General features: G+C 56.1%; 1 protein-coding gene across 3 annotated transcripts in view; it reads left to right on the top strand.

Annotated features, from left to right (window-relative positions):
* KIF21B (kinesin family member 21B) overlaps positions 1-12,391 on the top strand; it is a 53,460-nt gene extending 41,069 nt beyond the window's left edge. For all 3 annotated transcript variants that reach the window (XM_075528809.1, XM_075528808.1, XM_075528807.1), the window contains 7 exons: positions 55-191; positions 794-974; positions 5,390-5,554; positions 5,848-5,965; positions 7,021-7,191; positions 7,652-7,851; positions 8,858-12,391. In XM_075528809.1, the coding sequence (XP_075384924.1) occupies positions 55-191; positions 794-974; positions 5,390-5,554; positions 5,848-5,965; positions 7,021-7,191; positions 7,652-7,851; positions 8,858-8,912 (1,027 nt within the window). In that variant the 3' untranslated portion in view covers positions 8,913-12,391. The remainder of the gene's footprint in view (positions 1-54; positions 192-793; positions 975-5,389; positions 5,555-5,847; positions 5,966-7,020; positions 7,192-7,651; positions 7,852-8,857) is intronic.
* The last annotated feature ends 508 nt before the right edge of the window (positions 12,392-12,899 follow it).

The following is a 12,899-nucleotide window of genomic DNA, read 5'->3' as shown; positions in this document are numbered from 1 at the left end:
CTGGACCCGGCTGACGGCACTCTCTCTCCTTTCTCTCTCCTTTCTCCCGTGAAGGGGCACCATCACCCCCGTTGGAGGAGCCAAGGGTGCGCGGACAGCCCCTCTGCAGTGCGTCTCCATGGCCGAGGGCCACACCAAGCCCATCCTCTGCCTGGATGCCACTGACGAGCTGCTGTTCACTGGCTCCAAAGGTGGGTGGGTTGAGGCCAGCCTGGGAGGAGGGTGGTCCAGGCCCCTCACCCCATGGCTCCTTGTCCCCAAAATGGGCTGTGAAGATATGAAGACACAAACTTCGAGTGGAACATGGGGGTGGGGGCCTGCTTGTTCTCCACCTGGTGGTTTTGCCCTCGTGACTGAGCTGTGCTCCCCGCACCCCCACCCCATTACGGACCCTGGAAGCTCCATCCACCGCTTCCTCCCAGAAACAACACACGCAGGAAAAGACCGTCCTCAGCTCAGCAGCAAGAGCAAGTGTGCGGTCGGCGTGTGGATAGACCCACAAGGGTCTCTGCCCAGGGTGGGCAGGGGCATAGCTGATGGACTCCCAAGTTTTTCCTTAGATGTCCTTGCTACTTGGGTGTTCATCTCGTCAGCCCTGGGGCCAAAGACTTAGGGGTTCTAGTCTCAGCACAGGACATCGGCAGCGCTCGCAGAATGTCGGTGTGTGTAGTTTGCTTGAGAAAGGGCCTCCCTGCTGGGGTCATGCTTTTTCCTCCTGCCAAGAGCCCCTCAGCATCACCCCCTGGCCTGCCCTCCTGGTGGCTGACGTCGCTCCCCTCCCTGAACCTTGCAGATCGCAGCTGTAAGATGTGGAACTTGGTCACGGGGCAGGAGATCGTGGCGCTCAAGGGTCACCCCAACAATGTGGTGTCTATCAAGTACTGCAGCCACTCGGGCCTTGTGTTCTCCGTGTCCACCTCCTACATCAAGGTGTGGGACATCCGGGACTCAGCCAAGTGCATCCGCACCCTCACGTAAGTGCGCCGCCTGCCTGGTACGCGCTGCCTGGCACGCAGCGGTGGCTCCAGCAGAGGGGGTGTATGCCAAGCTTCCACAGAGCATAGCACAGCCCCGCTGACACAGAGCCCCACACAGGTGCTGGGTTTGCTGGTCATGGTGGGACCAGGTGAGATGGGGACAGTCTCTGAGGCGGCAGCTTGGACTGCTCCTTTGGCCTACCTGGACCCCTGCATCCCTTTGGTCTCCTGCATCTGGGTCCCCCGACCCTACCCCCTGAGATGTTCTGGGTGTTGCCAGATGAGTCTGAGAGAGAAGCTGGGGCCACAGGGTGAGCCCTCAGGGACCTGGACCCCAAAGCTGTGTTGACCTCCTGCCCACATCAGTGAGTCCTTCAGACAGGGTTCGAATGCCTGGCCATGCAGACAGGTGGGAAACAGAACCAAGAAAAGTCCCTGCAAGGTAGAGCTGCTCCTTAGCAAACAGCATGTGGATGTTGACACTGTCAGCTGCAAACTGCTGTGTAATTTGACCTGTCGAGAAGAGACTGACAGAATTGGTATTATCACCTCTTTCTTTGTACAGATGAGGAAAACTGAGACTCAGAGAGATCCAGTGATCTCTGCAAACAAGATCTAGACTTAACCTCAGCCTTGGTCTTCCTGCCTTTGCACACCGTGGCAGAGCTGGCTGATAGGACAGATAGAGAGACTTGTGACTTCTGCTAGGGATGGACTAGCGCTCTCTCCTTGGCGGACCAGAAACTTGTAGAAGCTGTCGCCTCTCTCTGCCAGTCAGAGAATGCTTCTGGAAGAAGTGACTGATGAGGCCTGGTAAAATATTTATCCAAACGGCCAGCTCAACCGTGTCTCAGTGTCTGATTCAGGGACATGACTTACATTGACTGTGCTGTACAACCCTCCCCACTGATTGTTTCCACATATTTTCATGGCTCTTAACAGAAGCTCAGTACCCCTTAAGCAAGACGTCTCTATTCCCTGGCTCTCGGCTCCTGGTAGCCATGGATGCACACGCTTTGGTCTCTGCATTTGCCTCTTCTAGATATTCCATAGTGAGATCGAACAGGATTGGTCCCTGTGTATCTGACTTACCTCAGCCAGTATAATGTTTTCCAGGCTCATCCATGGTGTAATATGTATGCTCATTTCTTTTTACGATTATGTAACATCCCATTGTATATATCTTTGAGGACGCTTTGGAGGCAAAGTGGTTATGCATTGGGCTGTGATCTACAAGGTCAGCAGTTTGAAACCACCAGGCGCTCTGCTGGAGAAGAGTGTGGACCTTTCTACTTCCGTAAACAGTTACCGTCTCTGAAACCCACAGGGCCAGTTCTACCCTGTCCTATAGGGCGCTCCGAGTCAGCATTGAGTGATAGCAGTGAGTTTGTTTTTTGGGGGGTTTTAGAAAATTCGTGAGGGGATTCTATTATCTTTTCTGTTTTCCTAGTAACTTTTGATGCTCCCCCCACGAGGGGATACACCCCTGCCAAAAAATGGGGGGGAAAGCTCCTTTGGGCGGAGCTTTCTTGGTACGCATTTTTTCCCACTAAGCAAGCATCAAGCAACTCAGTCTGAGTTAGTGCACCCAGTGGCATCGCCTGGGAAGGTGCTCTATGTTCACAGCGAAATTTTTTGCAAAAGCAGGTTCACTCAGCCCCCTTTTTTTGTGATGGACAATTTAACATTATCAGTGTGCAGCTGAGAAATTTTGTTTCCTGCTTGGGAAAAATGCCACAGAAACTGGTGTGATGTTGAACACAGCTTACAAGGACAGCGCCCTGGGAAAAACTCAAGTATATGAGTGATTTTCTCCTTTCAAAAAAGGTGAAATGTCGATTGATAACAAACCTCATTCCAGACGTCTGCCAACTTCCCAAAGGGAAGAAAATGTTGACAAATGCATGCATTTGTGCTCAAAGACCATTGATGACGGACCATTGAAGCCATGGGGAAGTTTTCTGGATGGGGAGGTTATCTTGGTTCAGCGAATGTTAACGGAAGATTTGGACAGGAGAAGGGTCACTGCGAAATGTGTGCCTCGGGTTCTGACCGAGCACGAAAGAAATGCATCGAGTGGAAACATGCCGTGCTTTGAAAGAACAGCTCCAAAGTGACCCAGACTATTTTCAATCAAGCCAGTGGAAGATGCCACATATCACCCAAAAAAAGCTCATCAAGTGGAATCAAGGATCAAGACGATGCTCATTTGTGTTTTGATATGAGGCAGATGGTGCATTTGGAGTTCATTCCACCAGGTCAGACTGTTAATCAAACTTTCTATTTAGATATTCTGAAGATTGCATAAGAGTGTGTGACCAAAAGGCCTGATTTGTGGCAGACGGGGGACGGTTATGTCACCATGACAATGCATCTGTTCAACAGCCACCTCAGTGCGCCAGTTTTCTGACTAAAGACAGCATGCCTCTTGCCTCATGCGCCTGACTCACCTGAACTTCTGCCGTGCAACTTCTTTTTGTTTCCATGAATGAAGAGGGACATGAAAGGACAGCGACTTGATGCAGTAGAAGAGGTGAGGCAAAAGAGGAAGATGCTTCAGTTATCCAAATAGATGAGTTTGAAAACTGTTTCCAAGAATGGAATAGCAGATTTGACAAAAGTATTAAGTGTAATGGAGAGTGTTTTGAAGGTGATAAACTTGTTTTTTTTAAAAAAGTAAATACATAGCTTTGGAGGCAAAAATTCCATTTTTCTGGGGGGAGGTACCTCCTCGTATGTACCTACCCTGCCCTGAGTCCAGTACAACTCAGGGGTGCTGCCGTTGGAGTTGCACCATGGGTTTCCAAAGCCATCCCTCTTTGCAGATGCAGACTGCCTCATCTTTGCTCCCGAAGAGCAGCTGGTGGGTTTGAACTGCTGATCTTTTCAGTGGGCAACCCAACACTTACCCCCTGTGCCCCAGGGCTCCCTCGTGCACGGGCCACCGTTTGCTCATTCCTTCATCTGTTGATAGACACGTGTGCTGTCTCCACTGGTTGGCTGTCAGGACCACTCTGCACTAAGCAGTGGTGTGCAGGCCTGTGGGAGCCCATGTTTTCGGGTCTTTGGGGGTCTGCACCGAGGAGTGGAATTGCTGGGTAATCCTTTGTTTAGCTGTTCCAGGCACTGCTGAACTGTTTTCCAAAGCAGCTACATGCCATTGTGCGTTCACACCAGCAATGCACGAGGGTTCTTGTTTCTCCACAGTCTCTCCAACACTTGTTATGATTTATCTTTTTATCAGTCACCCTAGTAGGGCCGCAGTGGTACGTTATATTGGTTTTGATGAGCTTTCTCCCAAAGGTGAAATGACATTCCTGCTATAAGGTTGCTATGAGTTGGCACTGACTCGATGGCAGTGAGTGTGGAGTGGCCCTGAACATTTCGTCTGCTTACTGACCATTTGTTTATCTTCTTTGGTGAAATAGCCCTTAAATTCTTTGCTCATGTTTTGGGGGGAGTTGGCTAATTTGGCCTTTTGTTATTGAGTTGTAGCAATTCTTTCTATATACCGGCTACAGACAGAGAGGTGGGCCCCAAAAGTTTTCTTCTACTTCATAGCTCAAGGAGACCTTGGGGTGTAGTGATTACTTGTTGGACTGTGATACGCTGGTTGGCAATTCAAGAGAGAAAGACGAGGCTTTCTACCCCCGGACACAGTGACAGTCTTGGAAACTCATGGAGGCAGTGGTGCCCTCCCTCTAGGGTGGCCATGAGCCAGTGTTGACGCAGTAGCAGAGAGTTTGTGTGTTTGAGTTTTACTCTGTCGGTTGACCGCCTCACCTTCCCAGCGCAGCCCTTCAGCGCCTGGCCCGTCTTTAAATCTGAAGCCCGGTTCATTGATTTTTGTCTTCTGTTGCTCATGCTTTTGGTGTCAGGTCACAGCGTGGGTTGCCTCCAGTTGAGTCCTGAAGCATTGCCCCTCTGTCTTGATCCAGAAATGTAATGGTTTCCACTCTTACACAAAGGTATTGGGCTGGTTTTTATGTATGACGTGAAATCGGAGTTTCAGCCCCCTTATTTTTCAAACAAGACCCCAACTCACTGTGTGGAGCCGAGTCTGACCCATTGTGACACTTTGGGACAGAAGAGAGCTGCTCCGGTGGGGTTCTGAGGTGGTCAATCTTTATGGGGACAGACGTCTTCATTTTGGTCCCGCAAAGTGGCTGGTGGGTTCAAACTGCCAACCTCGTGGTTGGCAGCCTGACTCGTAACCCACTTTGCCACCAGGGTTCCTATATAGAAATCTGGTTGCTCCCCAAACCGTTTCTTGAAGGCACTGTTTCTCTCTCAAGTCTACTTAGCACCCCTGTTGAAACTCAGTTGACCATGCCAGGTGGGGGGGTGTTTGTTTCCTGTCCCATGTGGATGACCTGTCTTACTCTCTGGCGTTGCCTCTCCCTCCTGGGCAGGTCCTCAGGCCAGGTAATCTCGGGTGATGCGTGTGCTGCCACGTCCACCCGCGCCATCACCAGTGCTCAGGGGGAGCACCAGATCAACCAGATTGCCCTCAGCCCCACGGGCACCATGCTCTACGCCGCCTCGGGAAATGCCGTCCGCATCTGGGAGCTCAGCAGGTTAGTGAGCGGGAAGGGCAGTGGTGTGGGTCTCAGCTTGTAGTGCCCACCTGAGCTGGCTAGCACATCACCTGCTCCTGCATCCTCCTCTTCTCCACGCTGCTGGGCATGTGCTTCTGGGGTATCCTCCTCTTCTCCACGCTGCTGGGCATGTGCTTCTGGGGTACCGGGAGGTTCATGCTGCATTCTTGATCTTACCTTGACGGGAGGAGAGAGTATCCTGTTTGTTCTTTCACCCCAACCCAGGGTCCCTGTGACCCACAGGCTTGTGACTGGGCTTCTTCCCATGGCAGGTTCCAGCCCATCGGCAAGCTGACAGGCCACATTGGCCCAGTCATGTGCCTCACAGTCAGCCAGACGCCCAGCCACCATGACCTCGTGGTGACCGGCTCCAAGGACCACTACGTGAAGGTACCTGTGGCCACCCTCCGCTCCAGGCTTCCTTCCCACACTGCTCCCCACTTCCTTCTGTTGTCCTGGATGTACTCATGAACATCAGTGAGACTTGGAATTGATAGCAGAGAAATCCCTCTAGAGAAGACCAGAAAGCTATAGATCATAGGGTTACTTGTTTATGAGGAAGACTTAGGGACACCCCCAAATGTCTAAAGTTAGAAAAACAGTCAAGTAAATTCCAGGCAGCCCACTGGCTGGATTGTGGTTCAGGTATTGCAGTGCTGTGCATGGAGGCCAAACTGGAGCATAAGATTAGCAGCCATCTGCTTTGCTCCGACTGTGCCTTCCTGAGCCGTGTGAGCCTGGCCGAAAGCCAGTAACTCTGCTCTGTGGAGCCCCTTCAGGGCAGAACTTTGTGCCAGAGGGTGTCCAATGGCTGTCTTTTCAAGATTAGAGCCACAGCACTTTCCTCTGAAGCATCCCTGGATGGACTCAAACCTCCAGCCTTTCAGCTTCTCAGCTGTTGAGTCTGTTAACTGTGGGCACCACCCACAGACTCCAGATGCTTGGAAAAAGCCACCAAAAAAGACAAAGAGGGGGTGGTTTTATTGCAGATGCATAGTTTGCTTTTACTTAAAGTTCAATCCATGCATTATTTAATTTCTTAAAAACTAAAAAGCTGGTGATCCAACGCCTCCTTTCTTCTTGACCATTTGGTGTCCAGGTGCAGGGTCTCCCAGCTGCCTACAGAGATTTAGGTTAGTCTCCCCACCCAATGCCAGGGTAAGGGTCAAGACTGTGACCTCCAGAAATCTTTGTCCCTGAGATGTAGTGCAGGAGCCTTCTGGTGGCCTTAAAAGCTCAGCTGTTACAGGAGGGTCGGGGAATTGAGTTTCTCAGCCTCTTCTTGAGAGACCGTTCTACTCTCTGACCTGTAGCATGGCTGTGAGGGCGAAGTGCCACACACAACAGAGGAGGCGGTAGTCCTTGAGGGCAGCCCTGGCCTGCTGGAGACCAGCCAATCTTGACCTGCCAAGGGTCCCACCCTGCATCTCCCCTCCCCTCTGCAGATGTTCGAGCTAGGCGAGTGTGTGACCGGCACCGTGGGCCCCACCCACAACTTTGAGCCCCCGCACTATGATGGCATCGAGTGTCTCGCCATCCAGGGGGACGTTCTGTTCAGTGGCTCCCGGGACAACGGCATCAAGAAGTGGGACCTGGAGCATCAGGAGCTCATCCAGGTGGGCTGAAGGCTGCCTTCCTCCCCCTGCTCCCACTGTTGCCCCAACAAGGCATGGGGCCCTGAGGCTTCTGCCACCTCCCCCACCTCCCCTCAGCCTCTCTGACTCCATCAGCAGCTGCCTTTCACTCGGCCAGGGATTGAAGAGGAGCTCAGTAGCCCTGTGTCCCTGGAGTCTGGCCCTCTCAAGATGCAGTGCTGTCCACCACAGCAGGACCTCAGTGCAGCTGAGCCCAGGAGGCAGAGCCCTGACACGCCAACAGAGGGTGGTGTGTGTGTGTGTGTGTGTGTGTGTGTGTGTGTGTGTGTGCTTGCTGTCCAGCCTGGTGCCAGGGACTGTGAGGCAGGAGGGACTTGCAGAAAACCCCATGCCACTAACACAACTGGCTGTGTGCTCAGGGCCCAGGGCCACCCTTCTCCCTGATCCTCCCTCCTCATTGCTGGCCCCTCTTCTCCCACAGCAAATCCCCAATGCACACAAAGACTGGGTGTGTGCCCTGGCGTATGTCCCTGGCCGCCCCATGCTGCTGAGTGCCTGCCGCGCGGGTGTCATCAAGGTCTGGAACGTGGACAACTTCACGCCCCTTGGTGAGATCAAGGGCCACGACAGCCCCATCAACGCCATCTGCACCAACTCCAAGCACATCTTCACGGCCTCCAGGTGGGTGCTGGGCCAGAGCCCTGCCCTTGCTCCCAGGGGAGGGGGTGCTCAGGGGCCCTGAAGTTTTCCCTGTAAACTGCACAGAGAAAATCCTACGGTGCCCTCCTTTCTCTCCCTAGCCCATGGCCACCCTCCCTAAAAGCCCTCCTGTGCCAGGCAGGGGAGCCGCGAGGTGCTGGGCCTAAGCCAGGACATGACCACCCTCCCCCACCCAACACACAGCATCCCCACCCATCCTACCTCCATGCCATGGCCCTTGCCAGATACTTCTCAGATGTGGGGCAGCCCTGCCATCTCCCCAACTCTGGTCCCGTGCAGGGATGCCCCACTCGCCCTCTTTCCTGGGGGGGTTCCTCAGACGCGCCTCTAGTTATTCCTTCTTGTTCCGACTGTGTCCCTTCTCTCCCTCCACCCCTCCTGCCTCTTCCCGTCTCTCCTCTCTGTCTCGCCCCGTCTCTCCCACCACAGCGACTGCCGGGTCAAGTTGTGGAATTACGTCCCTGGACTCACCCCCTGCCTTCCACGCCGAGTCCTGGCCATAAAGGGCCGCGCCACTACCTTGCCCTGACCCCTGCCCTCGCCCTCCCTGTCTCCTCTCTCCCTCTGTCTCCCCCTCTTTCCTTCTCCATCTTTTTCTCCACTTCGATCTGAGCTGCTTCCTCACGGTAGGAGATTATTTGACTCGTCCTCCCCACGCTCCCTTCACATCCTGCCTGATCCACCCACCCCCACCCACCCCCTCCCGGGGGGACAGACCCCCGGGAGAGAGCAGCCAGGGAGCAGAAAGCAGAGGGGTGGGGGGCTTTCACACCTGCACCAATCAAAGCAGATGCAACAAGAAACCCAGGGCCCTAGCCCTCCCCCAGTAGTACCTCCCCTCCACCCGCCGCCTGCCCTCCCTAGCCGCAGGAGGGGAGCTTGGGGATCTGGCCCATATTTTACCTTGGGGCCAGCCAGCTGGGTCTGCCTCCAGACCTGACCAGCCCCCTCTCTGTCCTCCACCCAGTGACCTGACAGTGAAGTTCTGGACCGCCAGGCGCTTGCCCGCTGGCCCACCCTAGGAGTGAGGGATGGCCCAGCCCCTCGGCCCGGCAGCATGGACAGCACGGAAGGGAAGCTGTGGCCTGGGCCCGACAGGGCTGGCTGCCCTCGGACAGAGGGTGTAGCCGCCCCCTCCTCCTCCCCCACTCCTTCCCCTCCCCACCCCACCACAGACCCTCCCCTGCCTCTTGGGGAGAGAGAAGTGGGGATGGAAATTAAGCTGTGAAGCCAAAGGGCATTGCCCTCTCTTGTCTCTCTCAGGAGGCCCAGCCTCCCTCCCCCATCACTGGTGGGCCTTACTTTCTCCCGGGGCCTGGCTCTGAGGGGAGGGGCCCAGCCCCCCTCATGACCTTGGGTGAGCTGGCCTCCACCCTGCCCTGCACCCCACCCCCAGGCCAGACTTGTGAACCACTGCACCTGCCTCTGAGCCCACAAAGACAGTCCTCAGGTAACCACGGAAACCAGGGGCAGGCAGCCCCCCCTGCAGCTAACCCTCACCCCTAAGACCACCAACAGCCAGTCCCCTTGGTCCCAGCCATCCCTTGAGTCCCTGGCTCAGTTTTCTGATAGGACGAAGGTAGGGGTAGGGCACTAGAAAGGTTCCCTTGGGAGAGACAGTCAGAAATACGCCAGTTATTTAATTTATTGTTTTATTTTTTGTTGCTGTTGCCTCCTGGAAACTGACTTGAAGTTTCTTTCCACATTCAGGGGGGGTCAGGGGTCCCCCAAAACCCATCCACTGCTGCCTCCATCTGCTCTGCAGAGGAGGGAAGCCCCCACTTTGGCTCCCTGCAGCTCTGGCCAGTCCCGACATTGCTGCCCCCCAGGGTTGGGGCAGGGGAGTGGCCCTCCAGTGCACCCCTGGCCTCCAGGCTCCCCGAGGCTTTGTGCCTTCCCCGCCCTAGCCCCGGCGCCCAGACTGGGCAGCCTTACGCCAGCCACTGCACAGCACCACACGTGGGCCTCCACTCCTCCTCGGTCCAGAGCCCCACTGTGTCGTGTGGAAGCAGCGTGTTAGGCTGTGTCTCTAGGAAGTGACTTGGGGTGGGGAGGACGCCCTGCCCCCTTGCCTCTCCCGACATCATCCGCGCACCCTGCCTGGGGGAGGGTGACTTTAGCCAGATGTAGCACAGTCTTCCCACCAGCTGCTTCCACGATAGGTCATCCCGAGACACATTTTCAAGCCTTAAAACCGACATGGGGCAAGGAGACCCAGAGAGGGACTCTCTCCTTCTCGCGAGCAGGGACTCAGAGACCTGAGGAAGTCCTTGCTGTGCCATCAGTGTTTGCGCACCGCCCCCCTCCCCGCCCACACTTCGGTGGGATTGTGAGTTTACAGTATTGAGGCCCCCCGCCTGTCCACTCTGGGCTTTTCCGTTGCTTAACTGGTCTCGAACCCCAATTCCGTTCTCCGGAGGACACGGTGATGCTTGGGGCCCTGGGTTTCCCTGTTCTCGGCTCCTCACCCTCTTCGGCCCGGGCAGGGTGGCCCCAGCATGGAGGGTGAGGCCTGGTGGCGCAGGGTCCGGGAAGCCACCCAGGCTGGGAGAAGAAAGACCCCACCCAGGCTCCTCCCTCCTGGCTGCCCTGCTGGAGGAGGTGCTGAAGGACAGGGTTTACAGGACAGATGCCCCCTGGAATACTGGTCTCCTGGAGCCCGGGACAGCCTATCTGTGGTAGCAGAACACCCTCGTCCTTGGCTGCTCCCGACGCTGCAGAGATACGCCCTCTTCCAACCACCCCCAAAGTGAGCACAAGTCCCTTCCCTTCCCCATCGCTCCCATCTGTACAGAAGGTTTTGACCCTGCACCCCCGTAGGAGAGACAGGCAGCATGGCTGTTGACTTAGAAACCCGGCAGACTCTGTCCTGCCTCCCCCTGGCCGGCGAGAGGTGCTCACCGCCACTGCCTGCGCGTGCCAGCTACCTCACGGCGTGGACCACTGTCTCGGAAACTTGAAGTCCTCTGCGGCCCGCGCCCGCCACCCCTTCTTTCAGGGACGCCCAGGGTACGTAGTCAGGGGCAGGCCCCCGCTCTCCGAGTGGCACACACATGCTAAGTGTGAGAAGCACAAAGTGGTTGTGATCTGAGCACAATGGCAGGGCTTGCACCGCCGACTCTAAGCCTGACTGCTGGAGGGCCGCCATCCCCGTCTGGCCCCTCTCCAAGCTGCTGCTTACCTCTGAGCCCACGGAAGACGCCAGGCCACAGCACGGCTGTGCACCATGGCTGGGAATTGAGTCCTCTCTAGGCCCTGCACCCCAAATCTCTGAACAGCCCAAGCCCACCTCTCAGAGCAGTTTCCCTATGGAGCCTGAAGAGTGTAGCCCCAGGGCCCCTGTAGATAAGCTGACCGGCCAGTCCTCTGCATGGAAGGCACCCCTCCCAGCCAGGACCCCAGGCTGAGCACGAACCGACGCTGCCGCTTTTCTCCTGACTGACTCCTGCTTGGGCAGCTGCACACCCGGAGCTGCCAAGGAAGGAGGCAAGGCTCAGAGGGCAGGGTGCACACCCAAGCCTTTGAGGTGGTCAGGGTGCCACCTTCTGCTCCTGGGAAGAAACAGCTGTGGAGGGGAGCGGGCCAGCCTCCCCCTCCGCTTCCACCCAGCATATCCTCCACCCCAAGTGGTCCCGCCCTGCTGCCAGCCTGGGGCCGTGCGGCTTGGGCATCTAGGACTTCCTCACGTCACCCCGTGCACTGGGGCCACCAGTGCCCAGACAGCTGCTGTGAGGTCGGGCACTCTGTGTCTCTTAGCTTGGCTCTCCTCCATCCACAGGGGCTCGTGTTCTGGGCCAGGGGCAGGCACAGCCCCCTTGGTTGTTCAAACCGAGCCTGTGCCTGGTATGTTTACCCTCCAGTTGTGTGGGCTTGGTCAGCTGGCAAGAGGGGTGAGCTCCTCCCCACGGCGTGGCCCAAACCCTGGCTGTCCCTGTGCCATCCCAAACAAGAAATGGCTCTTCTCTCTCCTCTTGGCCTAGCTGCCTGGGTCAAGTTCAGGAGCCCAGGCTTGGCCAGTGCCCTCCACAGGCTTCCTGGGCCGGCCCCCCTCCTGGCTCCCAGAGCACACTCTGCCCTCTTTGTGCAGCAAAGAATTTGCAGGGAACACTCTGTTTCTTGACTTTTTTCCCTATGTCATCTCCCCTTCTCCACCACACCCCAACCCAGTCCTCTGAACGTCCTGAGGGCCTGGCCAGAGTGGGAAGGTGGGGATTGCTTCATGAAGATCGGAGTTCAGAGAGGACCCCTGAAGTGAACTGGGCCCTGGCCTGCCCACCAGCTTTTTTCTAGCCTTCCCCCTGGCCAGGCTGCAGGGTTTTCTTGGGCTCACGCTCCCCTGGGCAACGTGGCTAGCACAAGGTGTACATATATGTTTTGTATCTCGGCCGGCAACTGTACATAGTGTATGAACGTTATTTAAGCCTCCCGCTGTATATTTCTGTTCCTAGGTTGGATGTGTGTGTCCTAAAACGCTGCCCTAAATAAATAAAACACACTTGAATGGCCAGTGTCTGTGGAGGTGTGGCACCTGAGGGATGGAGGGAGGTGGGCGGTGGGGGGGACCGGCCTATGACAAACTTGCTGGCCCCCCGGTGAGTTTGGAGCAGGGCAGGTTCAGAAGCAGGGTTTGGAGAGTGTTGGCTCCCTGCCAGACTCCGAACACCGCCTCCAAAGGCGGTTACCACAGCCGGGAAACAGGTCCCTGGCATTTACGGAGCATCCACTACGGTCCAGGCGCCTGATTCTGGCTTTCTCACCCCGGGATGCCCACTGACTCCCTGCGTGGCAGGTGGTGGCATTCTCGTTTAGGAGACTGACAGAAGAGGCAGGGCCCGTCCAGGAACACTGCCAGGAAGAGCAGACTTGCCCCAGCAGGAAGTGGGGGCCAGGGAAGGCCAGCGCTCTCCCCACCCCTCATGAAGAGGGGGCACCGATTAGGAAACCCCGCCACGGTGGTCTCCTCTTTTCTAGATCAGTGCTTTCCCATTTGAGCAATCGCCATAAGCCAC

The sequence above is a fragment of the Tenrec ecaudatus genome, chromosome 1 (genome assembly GCF_050624435.1).
Source record: "Tenrec ecaudatus isolate mTenEca1 chromosome 1, mTenEca1.hap1, whole genome shotgun sequence".
In the NCBI taxonomy this organism is placed as follows: domain Eukaryota; kingdom Metazoa; phylum Chordata; class Mammalia; order Afrosoricida; family Tenrecidae; genus Tenrec; species Tenrec ecaudatus.
The sequence above is the reverse complement of the archived record's forward strand: the minus strand, read 5'-3'. Positions and strand labels throughout refer to the sequence as shown.